The 15,000-nt window shown below is 47.0% G+C and overlaps 1 protein-coding gene across 1 annotated transcript in view; it reads right to left on the reverse strand.

Annotated features, from left to right (window-relative positions):
• The window catches only part of mcc (MCC regulator of WNT signaling pathway), a 185,073-nt gene that overhangs the window by 74,212 nt on the left and 95,861 nt on the right, over positions 1-15,000 (reverse strand). The window contains exons 7-8 of the mRNA XM_063211016.1: positions 10,197-10,360; positions 3,505-3,711 (exon numbers count right to left, since the gene is read on the reverse strand). Of these exons, the coding sequence (XP_063067086.1) occupies positions 3,505-3,711; positions 10,197-10,360 (371 nt within the window). The remainder of the gene's footprint in view (positions 1-3,504; positions 3,712-10,196; positions 10,361-15,000) is intronic.

The following is a 15,000-nucleotide window of genomic DNA, read 5'->3' on the forward strand; positions in this document are numbered from 1 at the left end:
ATAGACCTAAAAGATTGAGAGGACTGGAGATAGGCAGAGTGCAATATGGGGCTCCTATCTCACACACATAGCATGGGGACGCACAGCATGGGAAATTCAGGAGAATAAGAGAGAGGGAGAGAAAGCGTGTGATAGAAATGATGAGAGTAAGAAGAGAAAGAGAATGAAGAGGAACAAACACAGATTGTGGGAAGGGGAGGAGAGATGGAATCAGAGTAGGAACTACAGAAAAGACGAGACGTTGAAAAGGAGAGAAGAAGAAGGAAGAGAGATCAACGGAGGAACATCAAAAATAGCTGGTGTTATAGGAAGAAGGAAAAAGGGGTAGAATTAGGATGAGAAAATGAGGGAGAGAGAGGGGGGATTGACTTAAAAGATTGAGAGAAGAGGGAGAGTCAATGGCAAAGTGAGATGGATAGACAGAGATAGATGGAAGAGAGAGAGAGAGAGCGAGAGCGAGAGAAGTGATGGATAGTGGGTGAGAGAGTGGGTGAGTGAAAATGTCTAGCAGATGAGCTAAGGAAAGATAAGAAAGATACTAGAGAGAGAGAGAGAAAGAGAGAGAGAGAGAGAGAGATGAGCAAGAGAGAAGAAGATGGAGAAGAGAGAGGGAAGATGGAAAGAAGAGATGAGAATCCATTTCAATTAAGGTCTAGCCTGAGCGAGGGCCCCTAGTCTCTGAGGAGAGCGGCCTGCACCCCCTTCTAACCCCCCCATCCCCCAGTGCCCACCACCACCTCTCTCCCCCTTTAAGTAACGCAGCGCATTTGTCCAATTAGTCTGCCGCCGGACAGATTTCATTAGCCCAGGGGGATTGTGGGAAACAGGTGCCGTGCGCCCGTGTTCCAGCCAGGGTCATTTTTGTTTCTTTTCTACCCTTCTTTCCTCTGTCGTTTCTCTTCCCTACATCCGTTTTCTGCCGCTGTTTTGCCATCTCTACCCCCCTCCCCCAGTCATACTTTTGGGAGATGTTGAGTTGAGGAAGTGCGTTTGGGTGGTGTGTGTGTGTGTGCTTGTTTGTGTAGTGTCGAGTGTATATGTGTGTGTGTGTGTGTGTGAGTTTGTGTGTGTAGTATGTGTGTTGTCTCAGCATCATCAGCAGCCATCAGTCTAAACACACACACACACACACGCACACGCACACGCACACGCACACGCACACGCACACGCACACACACACACACGCACACGCACACGCACACGCACACGCACACGCACACGCACACACACACACACACACGTTCCCATCCTCCACCCTTCCCTCCCCTCTCCGCTCCCCTCTGTGAGAGCCTCTGCACTCTAATTGTGTTCCACCTCTGTGCAACTCGGCAGACCTTTGCAGGACGATTGATTTGATTAGGTGACTAAAAGTGGTGGGCCCGATCGATCCTCTTCCCAAGCCATTTTGGTCGAGCTTGTCTTTCTCCTATCTGTTTTCTTTCTTTTCTTTTTTTGGAATCACCCCATCCCCATCCTCCCTCACTTAACTTGATGATGATGGAATTCCGCTTCCGGAAACATGATCGGGATTCCGGAAAATAGGTAGCGCCATTCCCGTCTCTCAAAAGCGCATGGCTGTACCATCTGGTCCCTTTTATAGCGGGCTTAAATAAATCCGTCGTAATTCCAAATCATAATGTGCATCCTGCCGTGGGCTTGGCTGTCCATGTGCAGACCGAGCAGAGGTGGATATATATACATTTGAGTTCTGTCTGGCCAGTGGCCTTTGAACCCTGCTTGTTCCCGCCTTCTAAATTACAGGCCGGGGCTCGTCTGGAGCTGCTCGCTTGGATTGGATCTCTTGGCTCACAGAGGGCAGCGCCACGCTACATCTCCAGTGCCATGCTGCTATGGAGGCTGCCCTCTTGCACATGTACACACATGCAGACAGCACCCATGCGCACACACACACACACAACCCACAATAGAGGTGCCTGGGCTGACTCTATCCTATGGAGATTATCCACTTGCACAGACACAAACATGAACACATGCACGCACACACATGTGCGCACACACACATGGAGACGGACACGGACACACACACGAGCACGCACATGCACATGCACAGCCCACAACAGAGCTGCCTTAGCCTGGTCTGACTCCCTGCTGAGTGACTTGTTGAGCCCGGCGCCCACAACTGGAGCCTTTCAGCGAGTAGCCATCTCTTAAAAAATACAGTATAATATAATATAAAACCTGCACAGAGCCCAAACCCAGAAAACCCCAGAGAAAAAAAAAACCCTCATTCCCAATCCCTTACTGTGTGCCAATCACAACAGGAGGTTATGAGTCGTGCTCAAGAATGGACAGGCGTTGTCACGGTGGATTGGGTTACTGCTCCGTGTGGGTTTGTGGTGCGGTGTGATGGTGGTGGTGGCGGTAGTGGTGGTGCTCTATACCCAGGTCAGGGTGGAGGGAGTCCAGGCCAGAGTCAGACGGAAGGGAAGGCTAGTGGCGTGTGATAACATACAGCACCCCTGAGGCTGTTAACACGATTAAAGAGAGCGCTTTTATAGCGCCTGCCTCCTCAAACTAATATTAAACCTCTCCTGGCAGCCTGTTAAGTGGAAGACACAGAACAGAGGCCACACTATGTGTGTGTGTGTGTGTGTGTGTGTGTGTGTGTGTGTGTGTGTGTGTGTGTGTGTGTGTGTGTGTGTGTGTGTGTGTGTGTGTGTGTGTGTGTGTGTGTGTGTGTGTGTGTGTGTGTGTGTGCACGTGTGCGCATGTATTGCGGTGTGGCTTGGCACATTTCAATAACTAGCGGTGAAGAGTTTTTTTTAATGTTCGTGGAGCGTTTCCCCAAGACACATTGGTTGCTTGCGACTGGAAAACCCTGATTCACTGCAGCCTAGTGAATAACCCTTAAGCTACACGGATCATAGAACAGTGTGTACTCTGAAGATCCAGCCATTTTGATCTAAAAAGGGAACTCTAGAGCATGTAGCAGCAGCCTACCAAACCCACCCTTCCGGCATCTAAACAGAAGCACTTTTGATTCCGCTCTAATGTCCTTAACTAGTGGCCAGCATCAGACTTTTCATTAGCTGTACCAGACTGGATGGCTGGGCAGGAATTGCTGTTGGTTCCTGGGAGCCAATATTTATTTACTGATTCAATCAGTTTTATATGTATGTTACTTCTGTGGTCGCATTAATGATGAGCGTTATTAAATTGTTCACTGCTGCCCTTGAAGAACTTATAAAAGCATCTGTTGTGTTTATGCAACAACACGCCTACCCAATAAGGTCATTTTTGATGTCAGCAGTGAGGGTCAAAGGTTACGAGGGTGAAGGGGTCATGGGCGTGAGATGGGACTCTGAGCACAAAAACTACGTCTTCCACACACAACCTCATAGCGGAAACATAACTCTTCTGTGCATGCAAATGTCTCTCTCTCTCTAACACACACACACACACACGCATGCACAGACACGCAAGCACGCACACAGGCAGGCACGCACACACACGCACACACACACGCACACCCCTGTGACCTACCCGTCGCCTGAGTCGGTCCCGCTCCTCTCGGATGGCGCTCATGGTGGCCTTGGTGCGGTTGAGCTCCTCCTCTTTGGAGCACAGCATGGCCGTCAGGCTCTCGTTCTCCTCCCGCAGCCCCGCCAGCTCCTTCTCCCAGCGGCCGCGCTCCTCCGACAGGCTGGGGTACAGGTCCCGGCCCAGGGCTCCCTCGATCTCCTCCACGGTCTGTACGGATACACATAAAATACACACATATGAATAAATACACATAAACACACATGTGCATACATACACGGTGTGTGTGTCTCTGTGTCTGTGACTCTCCCTCCACCTCCTCTACTATCTACACAGACACATTTATACACACACACACACACATGCGTACATGTGACGCTGACAGACTGGTATACAGGTCCTGGCCCAATGAACCCTCAATCTCCTCTCCTATCTGTGTACTGTGCTGTGTACACAACTGCACAGACACACAGACACATACACAAATGCATGCTTGCACATACGTGGACACTCACACAGTCACACACACAGATACACATGCACTGAGACACAGCACACACATACGTCGAAATGTGCAGTACAAGCATACCATGGACACAAATACACACAGCCATACAGATAGCAATACATTATTATCATAAATCTATATACATCTAAAATGCATGCAGTAAAACATGCACAGATAACAAGCAATAAAACCTGCAGAGATATAGATCACACTTAAAACAGGAAATAAATCAGCCATCTGCACAAACATATACACACACACACACACACACACACACACACACACAGACACACACACACACACACACACACACACACACACACACACACACACACACACACACACACACACACACACACACACACACACACACACACACACACACACACACACATTTCAGCACGATCGTGAATCTCCACATCTAAAAGACATTCTATAAAACATGCCCATATAAGTACAGCACAAATATATAATGTGTAGAAGAAGAAATACTGTATGCAATAGCCACCCAGAGTCTACAATGCTCATATGGTACTATTTGAATCACACCCATGCACGCACTCACGCACACACGCACGCATGCACGCACACAGGAGATACCCGTAATATACTCATTTAAAGAATGTATTCCATTATTGCTTTGCGTGTGTCGGATAGATATGTAGTCTATCTACTAGTTTTGGACTGTGGTTCTGAGCACATGTATGTGCGTGTGTGTGCGTGTGTGTGCGTGTGTGTGTGTGTGTGTGCGCGCGCGAGCATGATTGTGTCAGTGTGTGTGTGTGTATTAGCTAGACAGCAGAAAGCCAAGCTGGGTGTCTGGGCTGTCTGACAGGCATGTATCCCCCAGTGGGAGGCCTGGAGAGACGGGGAGCTGGAGAGGAGCACACTGCAATAGCTCCAGGCCTCTCCGCTAATATCAACACCACCACCTGCTCAACCCACATCCCATACACTCATCTCTCCCTCAATCCCTCCCTCTTTCTCCCCATCTCTTCTTGCTTCATTCTTTCCTCTCTCTCTCTCTCTCTCTCTGTTCATCTAATTTTCCCTCCTTTTCAGAGCCAGCATGCTTTCCATATCAATAAGCCTACGCTCCCTCTCTCCCTCTTTCTCTGTCTGTCTCTCACTCTCCCTCTCCCTCCTCTGTCTGTCTCGGAGTGGGCACTTACGCCGTCTAATGTTTTCCCTCCTCATCATGATCTCCATATCAGTTAGTCAGTTACTGTCTCCCCATCTCCATCTCCATCTCTCCATGTCTTCATCTTATCCCTCTTTCCCTCTCTCCGCTGCTCTTTTCCCCTCTCTCTTACGCTCCTCTCTTACATTCTTCCTTTTCCTGTCCATCTGTTTCTCTCTCTCTTTCTCTTTTTTTATTCCTTGTATCCAACACATCCATCTCTGTCTGCTCTCTCCATCAGTGGGAAGGCTGAGTGTGGGGCGGTTCCCTGAAGTCCTCTACAGTCATCATCCACCAGCCTGGCGTCTGTCTCCCCCCCATTTTCCCCTCCTTCTCTCTCTCTCTCCGCTCACCCTCTTTCACCTTCTCTCTCCCACCTCCATCTCGTGTCTTTTCTGTCCTCTCTTTCTCTCTTCCTTCCTCCTCTCTCCCCCCCCCCCCTCTCTCTCTCCCTGTCTGCCATTTTCCCCCTAATTGAAGTGATGATTATCTGGCGGTGCCTAAATGGTCTCTAGGAGTCGTGGCGGCTGGCCTGCTACCGTCTCAGTCGGGCCGCTCCATCAGTGCTGAGAATGACACCTCAGAGACACGCCAGCAGCGAGGAGCCACTCCAAATGGCCCAGCTGGGACACCGCCGGACCCAAACCAGAACATAGCCGGACACAAACCAGAATACAGCCGGACCGCCGCCGAAAAACTCACAATTGCAGTCCATTACGAATGGCTCAGCTGGGACGCAGTCTGGACGCCACCGAACGGCTCACACGTGGCCCATTATGGCCATTAGGACCCCCACGCACAGCTGGTTAAGATGGACAGTGATGATGTGAGTGGCGTGTAGAAGAGTGTAGCAGGGACCTCCCCAGTGGATGGAACGCTCATCAATGGTCGGACATTTCACAATGTTGAGTAGGTTCGTTCCACACTAACTTCTGTGTGTGTGTCTTTTGTTGTTCAGTGAGAGCAGGGACAGGGTGTGTAGTAGCATGAGTGGAGACCTCCCTGGTGTAATAATCACTCATCAATGGCCGGATTTCACAAAGTATGTTCATTCTGCACTAACTTTTGTTTGTCTAGTTTTTGCTTTGTTTAGTGCTGAGCAGAGGCCATGGTTTGTAGTGGTGTGAGCAGAGACCACCCCAATCAATGGCTGGATTATACAAAGTACATTCATTCCATATTAACTTGTGAGTATGCTTTTTTTGTTTTGCTTAGTAGGACGTTTAGTGGTTTATAGTGGTTTGGGTAGGGACCTCCCCACTCATCAATGTATGTTGGTAGTATGCTGGTTCCATCTGTGTGTATGTTGGTTCCATCTGTGTGTATTTTTAGATGGGGGGGCTAAAGGCTTCCAAAATAGACACTGGCCTGCCCATGCATCTTCACCCACTGGGAGGCCGTCTGCTTCTCTTCTCTTCTCTTCTCTTCTCTTCTCTTCTCTTCTCTTCTCTTCTCTTCTCTTCTCTTCTCTTCTCTTCTCTTTTTTTCTCTTCTCTTCTTGCTTACACTTTCTCCATAGTGTCCCTTTGTCTCCTTTTCATCCTTCTCTCTCTCTCTCTCTCTCTCTCTCTCTCTCTCTCTCTCTCTCTCTCTCTCTCTCTCTCTCTCTCTCTCTCTCTCTCTCTCTCTCTCTCTCCTCTGTCCTGAGAGGGCTGCTGTGTGGTCGTGGTCTCCTCCTCATCTGGATGGCTAATGGGATTAGGATTAGCGACTCGACTCTACTGTCTGACAGATGATGTGGCTAACAAAGCCAGCCGGGCCGGGACCACTCCTGATGGAAACAATCACACACACACACGCCCGTATGGGCACATGCACACGCGCACGCACACACACACACACCATCCATTCCTGATGGAAACGGGAAAACGAGCTGATTCAGCTCCACCACCACTAACCCCTCCCCAACCCCTCTATGTCCGCTACAGAGAGAGAGAGAGAGAGAGAGAGAGAGAGAGAGAGAGAGAGAGAGAGAGAGAGAGAGAGAGAGAGAGAGGGTGAGGGAGAGAGAGGACACACACACACTCCCCAACCCTACCCCAGGGGACAGCGCTTGGCGCTCACAAAGCAATTACAGCCTCCTGTCCCTGAACCGTCCCAGAGAGACAGCAGAAGCATCTGAGAAACTACATGGCAGCGGGACAGAGGCATGTGTATGTGTACATGCCTGTGTGTGTGTGTGTGTGTGTGTGTGTGTTTGTGTGCACCTACATGCCTATTAAATGTATGTGTGTGGGCGCCTGAGTGTGTATGTGCCCATGTGTGTGTTTGTGCGCATGGTTGTGTGCTGTGCACAGTACAGTGTGCGTTTTTATGTGTTTGGACTGGAACCTTCCTCAAAGCTCTTTCCTCCTTTCTGATATCAGTGCGGATGTGTTGAATGGAGTCAGGGGGAAATGGAGAGAGTTGAAGTGCTGTTGAAAGGGACTGTGGTGCTGAATTAACCAAGGCTTTCATCAGTGGCCTAATGAATGACTCACTAATATGAAAGGGTCACTGACTTTGTCTGAAAAGGTGAGTCAGACCGTTTTGTTGCGCCAGCCAGGAAATTACCTCTAATATTGATCCTGGAAAGCCAATTAAATAACGGAGAGGCAATGACAGAAAAGTGAGAGAGAGGAAAGACGGAGAGATTGAGCATGTGTGCGTGTGTGCGTGTGTGTGTGTGTGTGTGTGTGCCTAGAGAGGTCTGACTAATGTCATTTTGGCCAGCGAAAGCTTTTCCCCCCTTTCATTTAGCCAACACGAGACAATTCTAAAGGGTTGAAAGGATGTGTGTGTGTGTGTGTGTGTGTGTGTGTGTGTGTGTGTGTGTGTGTGTGTGTGTGTGTGTGTGTGTGTGTGTGTGTGTGTGTGTGTGTGTGTGTGTGTGTGTGTGTGTGTGTGTGTGTGTGTGTGTGTGTGTGTGTGTGTGTGTGTGCCTTTTTGCTCATCGCTTATCGCTACTCTGGGGATTGGGCTTCAAAGCGTGTGTGCACCGTGCTACACAACTCTGGCTGTCCTGTGCGATTTGGTGTGGGCCACGGTACACCGTGTCTTCCTTCTTGAGCTCTCTGACTGGAGGGCTTTGAAGTTCAGAGAATCACATCTGGATGGACCAGAACGCTCCCTCTTCAACTGTGAGGAGAGGCCTGTCTGTGACGGTTTTCTGGCTGTGCCCATCTAGCTAATTTTAGTCGATACTTCAAGAGGCCAGGCCATACTTCAAAAGCAATTCCAGATGTCTGCTATTTCTCTTCATCAGATGGACTAGCATTGCCACATGCTGTTGCACGTGCTGAACTGAATTTCACTGTGGCCACTTTCATACGGATACATAAGTTGTTCACTTTCTTACAGAGACAATTGTCCAATTTCATACTGACTGAACAGTCCACTTTCATACAGACACAATTGTCCAATTTCATGCTGATAGAATTGTCCACTTTGAGACCCATGGAATTGCCCACTTTGAGACCGATATAAGTCCACTTTCGTACGAATACCATTGCCCAGTTGTTATCAATAGAACTGTCCACCTTCATACGGATGCAACAGTCCACTTTCAAAACAAGACAATTATCCTATCGAGGAAATTGCCCACATTCTTAGGGTGTAACATGGAACTAATGTTGGATTGAGCCTTAGCCTTCAGAGAGTATCTCAGACTAACCCAGAAAAAAGGACCCCCATGCCATGGCTGCACTGCTGCAGTTGGCTAAGACATGCCTACCAAGTGCAAGCCAAGGTCACTTTCTAATCCAATCCTTCTTAACTCTTCACGTTTCCCATCCTGTCCCAATATTACTACTACCAGAATTTTACTGTGGCCACTTTCACACAGATACAATGATCCACTTTCATACCAATATAAAAGTCTACTTTTATTCAAGTGTGAGATTATTGTGCACTTTACTACTGGGAACAAACATTGCCCAAGTTATTAGGGCGCAACATGAATATTGCATTGATTCTAAGCTATCAAGAAGTATCTGACTCTCATGGCCACCTTAGCTGCACTGGTGCTGTTGGCTAAAGCCCTATTCCGACGGGACTAGTTTAATGGGAGGACCTGGGGTAAAGTAATAATAACAGGGAAATGTAATCAAGTCCAAATGCGTCAGTCCGGTAAAGATAGCTGAGTATGTCGGGTAATCTTCACCGCGAGTTTTACCTACTGTAAAATGGTCCGGAAAAATTACCCTAGGTAATACAAATTATGTCCGAATGCAACCCTATGTAAAGATGTCTGGTTAAGCGCACGAGTTGGTACAAGCTGTGTTCGCTTTCAAAATCAAACATGGTCAAACGTTCTCTCCAAATGAAAGGACACGCATGCATACGCATTAGAATGGATCTTGATGGGTTAGTAAACCAACAAGCAATCATTAGAATTGTTCCACGGGACCAAAAGCCTCCATGGATCCGCAATAATGTGCTCAAAAATCAATAATAGTCTATATTGTGGACTTGGCACGCGCGTGACAAGTGCAGTCACAGGTGCGTGATGAGTAACCCCTCCTACTTTCTGTTTGTTTACCAAGATATTTCAATCCAGTCCGAATCGGCCATTTCTTTTACCGACGTCCTGAGATAAAAAATCACATTTCCCCATGTCCATACATAAAACTAGTCCCGTCGGAATAGGGCTTAAGACATCCAAACCAAATGCAAGCCAAGACCTTCCCCATGCCGAGGGGCAGATATTTTACATTCGACTGTATTCTCCCCGAGAGGGAGATGTGGTGGTGTGTTTGCTGTACCTTGATGAGTACCTTGATGAAATTAAAAAGTCTGCTTCAACCAGGACTTTTCTGCTCCCAATTTCTGCTCCCACATTTTTGGCGTAATGTTTCCGATGAAAACCCAAGAGGTTTTTTTGTGTAATGTTTCGGGTGAAAAGCCAAAAACAGTGGGAGCAGAAAAATCCTGGTTGAAGCAGACTTTCTCATTTTGATCCTGTCATTTGGTTGTCCTGCTCCCAGGTCAGACATTTTTGGATGTATGGGCTTTTAACTTCTGCTGTACCTTGATGGCTAGGTCGCAGTGCTCGCTGGCGGTGGTGAGCTGCTCGATGTGGCGGTCCACCTCGGCCACCGACAGGCTGCAGGTGCTCTTCTTGCGGCCGCATACCACGCTCTCCAGCCCCAGAAGCACCCGCTGCAGCTCCGAGTTCAGGTCACTACACGCGTCTGAGGAGGAGATGGAGAGCAGAGCACGGTACATTAACACATAAACACAACCTACTTATTATAACTATACAGTACAGTTTTTTAAGCAGACTGTTCTGTTGCAAACGTTCAGCTCTGAGGTCACTACACGCATCTGAGGAGGGGAAATTGGGAAAACAGACCAGGATGCAACCACAATAGACACACAAACACAACACACTTACCATACAGCTTTTTAGCCATAACGATTCATTGGCTTTGAACGGCTCATTGCTAACGTTCAGAGATCTAACTGCTCAAAGATAGTTGTCTCAATGGCAATTCTAAATCATGTATCACTAAAGTCAAATCAATGTATCATTAAAGACAAATCAGTTTCAGCTCAGAGTTAAGCTTGCTAAGGGGAGGGGGATGCAGAGAGCAGACCAGGGTATATTAACACAGACGCACAAGCACATTACTGATTATATTTACTATCTGCATACAGCTTTTCAACCATAATGTCCAACAGACTTTGAATGTCCCATAGTAAACGTTCAGAGGTGTAATCATTTCTGTGCAATGGCCACCCTTGATGGCTAGTAAGGGACCCTGCATCCTTCTCTCTCAGCTTATTCACAACACAAATCAGAGTTGAGATCGCGACTTGCACCAAAGGAACGGTGCTTGCTTATTACAACATGCTGATTACTACATGGCTTTTGAGACTGCTAATAAATATCCTACTGACGTTGAATGGGGCACTGCAAAACATTCGGAGGTCTAATATTTTTGCATAATGGCCCCTGAAAAAGTATAACGACTGCAGCGAATGGCAACTCAGGATGTCCTTGCATCACTCTCCCTGTGCTTGTTCCACACAAATGACCACCTCACTGAACATAATCCATGGGAATGGGTGTACCCTTAAACACAGGAAACGCTATCACTGAGCATAGTGTATGAGGAAAGATTGGAGGAAAAAATAGTTAAGGGAAACTAACTTTAGACAAATAAATAGACAAACAGAGACAACACAGAATTGTGAGGACAGGAGACGTTCATACTGTAGAATTACACAAAGACACTGATCAAAAGAAGAAAACAACACACCTTCCAAATAAAAAGGGAAAATATGGGTGTCAAGCATGATTTATTTTCCTCTTGACGCATTTAGTAGTGTACTACTGGTGCCGTTTCACTGCAATCGATGAAACATGAGCACACTATCACAGCCCGAGAAAACTAAAGAAAAGTGGAATTCTGTGCAGGTGTCTGAACAAGGAGCAAATACAAGGGGGGCAGCCAGAGCCACTTGTCAACAGCTAAAAACACTAAACCTCCATAATGGGTAGCTTCCAACTGCAAGAGGTCTTTATATGTGTCAAGAGCAATGCCCCAAATATGACACATTTAGGAAAAACATCTAGATGCACGTTTGTAACAGAAACACAGGGCCTCAGAGTGCTAGTAGTTGCACACCTGGAAAACAGAAGGAGATGCTGCCGCAAACTCTTTTTCATCAGATAACCATCTCTCAGCCGTGCACAGCGTTCCAGAACTCCCAACCCCCTCACACACACACCCCACCACCACCAACATCCCAACCCTCCCCAATACAAAAATGCTCGCTTGCACTGATAGATAACATCTGGTCCCATATTTTCTGCCAAAGCTGACGTGACTGCTGACTGAGTTTGATTTCCAACCAGAAACACACAAAAAAAGAGAGCGAGAGAGAAACAGACACAGTGAAAGACAGACGAAATCTAGGGTCCCATTATTCTCGGCGCCTTGAATTAAAATGTTAATTTTCACTGAGGCACAGCTGCGCTGGCGATGTCGGACGACAAAACTGACAATTGTCTCAACCGCCGGAGACAAATAAAAAAGCCGTGTTTTACCCACAAGGCAACCACAATTAGGGACCACCAAGGACCTGATGTGCCGATTTGGTACGCCAAGGCTGTGTGTGTGTGTGTGTGTGTGTGTGTGTGTGTGTGTGTGTGTGTGTGTGTGTGTGTGTGTGTGTGCCCTGATGTGCTGGTGCACCAAGGCTTTTTGATGTGTGTGTGTGTGTGTGTGTGTGTGTGTGTGTGTGTGTGTGTGTGTGTGTGTGTGTGTGTGTGTGTGTGTGTGTGTGTGTGTGTGTGTGTGTGTGTGTGTGTGTGTGTGTGTGTGTGTGTCTGTCTTGATGTGCATGTGTGTGTGTGTGTGTGTGCCTAGGTGTATGTGTGTGTGTGTGTGTGTGGCCAACAATGGCTGCAATCCCGCCGCTATCCTTCCCTCTTTTGTGGTGGCCTCCATGATGGAGGGATAGAGAGCTTGATGCAACGGATGAGCCAGCCAGACAAAAGAGTCACGCATGATTGAAAAAGATTTTCTCTTTTTCTTTCTCTCTCTCCCTCTCTCTAGAGGAGCACGATAATGAAGAGCGGCGCTATAAGCCTCTTGGCTTCTCCATTTGAATAGAGATTGCAGAGCTTTTGCCTGCATTCTTTCAATCTCTCTCTCTATGTCTGTCTGTATCTCCCTCACTCTCTCTCTCTGTCTCTGCCCGGCTGAGACGACACCTGTATAAATAGCATTGTTGAGGGGGAGCATCGTGAGGGAAACAAAAACCAAACCAATTTTCCATTGAGTGACTCCAAGGATGGATGCAACACACACACACACACACACACACACACACACACACACACACACACACACACACACACACACACACACACACACACACACACACACACACACACACACACACACACACACACACACACACACACACACACACACACACACACACACACACCACAATCTCATACATGCATCAGACCTATATTCAGTCATGGCTCTTAGGTGCACACGTGGCCTATCATTAGAGATAGACCGAGTGCAGGTCGAATCCTGTAAATTGTGTTCTGGATGACATTAGACTCCACTACTGTGCTTTCATAACCAACCTATCTTTGCTTTCATCGACCTATCCTTCTCTCTGTCTACCGTATCTCACACCCACACACTTCACATGCACACACACGCACACACAAAAAAGGACGAGTTGTTTGACAGCATAGCAGGAAAAAGCATTGCAGTAGCCTGGAAAACCAGCGCCAACTGCTGGACGGCAAAATGTTTTGCCTAAATTAGACATCCAATCCATTTAGGCTGGTTTATCAGGCTAGCATTGCAGATCTTGAGGAAGATCCTGAGGAAGATCCCTCTGTTGGATCGAAACGTTGCCATATGTTTAAATGAAATAAAGTATTTTTGGAGTTAATACACAGTGTGCAGACCGCTTCATCACACTACCTACTACTTTTTATCTTGCACCTGGACAACTACCTGTGGATGTGCGCACCCTACCTCCAAACACAGATCTTGAAGCACAAACATTTGCCACCTGATTGATCTGGACTCAAGGTTCTGATTCTGGTGGACCACTGGTTTCCATTATGCTCAAGGCATTTTTGGGTATATATATTGGGTATAAAGCAAGAAATCATAGTGGACTTCAGGAAAAAGGCAGGCCAGCACACCCCCATCTATATCAATGGCCAGGCAGTGGAGTGGGTTGACTCCTTTCGTTTTTTAGGCACCACCATCCATCAGTCACTGTCATGGAACCTGGACATCAGTTACATCATTTCAAAAGCCCACCAAAGAGTATACTTCCTCAGACAGCTAAGGAAATTTGGAGTCAGTCAGACAAGCATGATACATTTCTACCGAGCTACAATTGAAAGCGTCCTCACCTTCTCCATCCTGGTCTGGTATGGCAGTGCCACCAGCCAGGATAAGCAACAACTGGAGAAGGTGGTACGGAGGGCCTCTAAAATCACACTACAACACCAGAATAGCCAGGAAAGCCAAGAACATCATCTCTGACCCCACGCACCCAGCACACCCTCTACTCACACACCTTCCATCAGGGAAAAGAAACAGCAGCCTCCCATGCAACACCACACATTTTAGGGACAGCACCTACCCACAAGCCATCCGCTACTTGAATTTGAACATGCACTAGCATTTTACAGCCACTCCACTGCCTGGCCTTCTACCTCTTGCCTACCTTGCACTATGTACTGTATTATGTCTTATTGCACTTTTCAATGGTTACTTGTATGAGTAATTCCCTGTTTATTTATGGCCCCTCTTTTTTTCATGTCTTTGCCTTAGCTATGTGTATTTGTATTGTTAAATTTGCGAGCAAACCAAAAGACATTCCTAGCAACTGTATGTCTTACTGTTGATTTGGCTTTAATAAACTTGAACTTGAACTTGAGAAGTGTCCTGTTTCTTTTTTGTCATGAAATCTGTTGATGGTTTTACAAAGACATCGAAAACCAGACTCTGAGGACCAAAATTGAAAAATGTTTGCCAAAAACTTTTTTGGTTTTATCCTTGTTTGGGAGGTACAATATGACAAGCTTGATACGAAGAGTTTCATTGCAAAATGGTGTATATCCATTTTGGAACATTTTGGGGAAATTACATTTTTGTATTGGGCATTCCATAGCAATGCATTGCAAAATGCTTTTTATATAGGTTTAAAAAGTATGTTCTCAAAATATTTGAATGGCAAGAATTCAATCATAGATGATAGGAGGTCTGAACAGTAATTTCCCCCAAAAAATGCAAAAAGACAAAAATGGTGGATACACCTTTAAGCAAGGAAACAC

Source organism: Engraulis encrasicolus, chromosome 11 (assembly GCF_034702125.1).
Source record: "Engraulis encrasicolus isolate BLACKSEA-1 chromosome 11, IST_EnEncr_1.0, whole genome shotgun sequence".
NCBI lineage: Eukaryota > Metazoa > Chordata > Actinopteri > Clupeiformes > Engraulidae > Engraulis > Engraulis encrasicolus.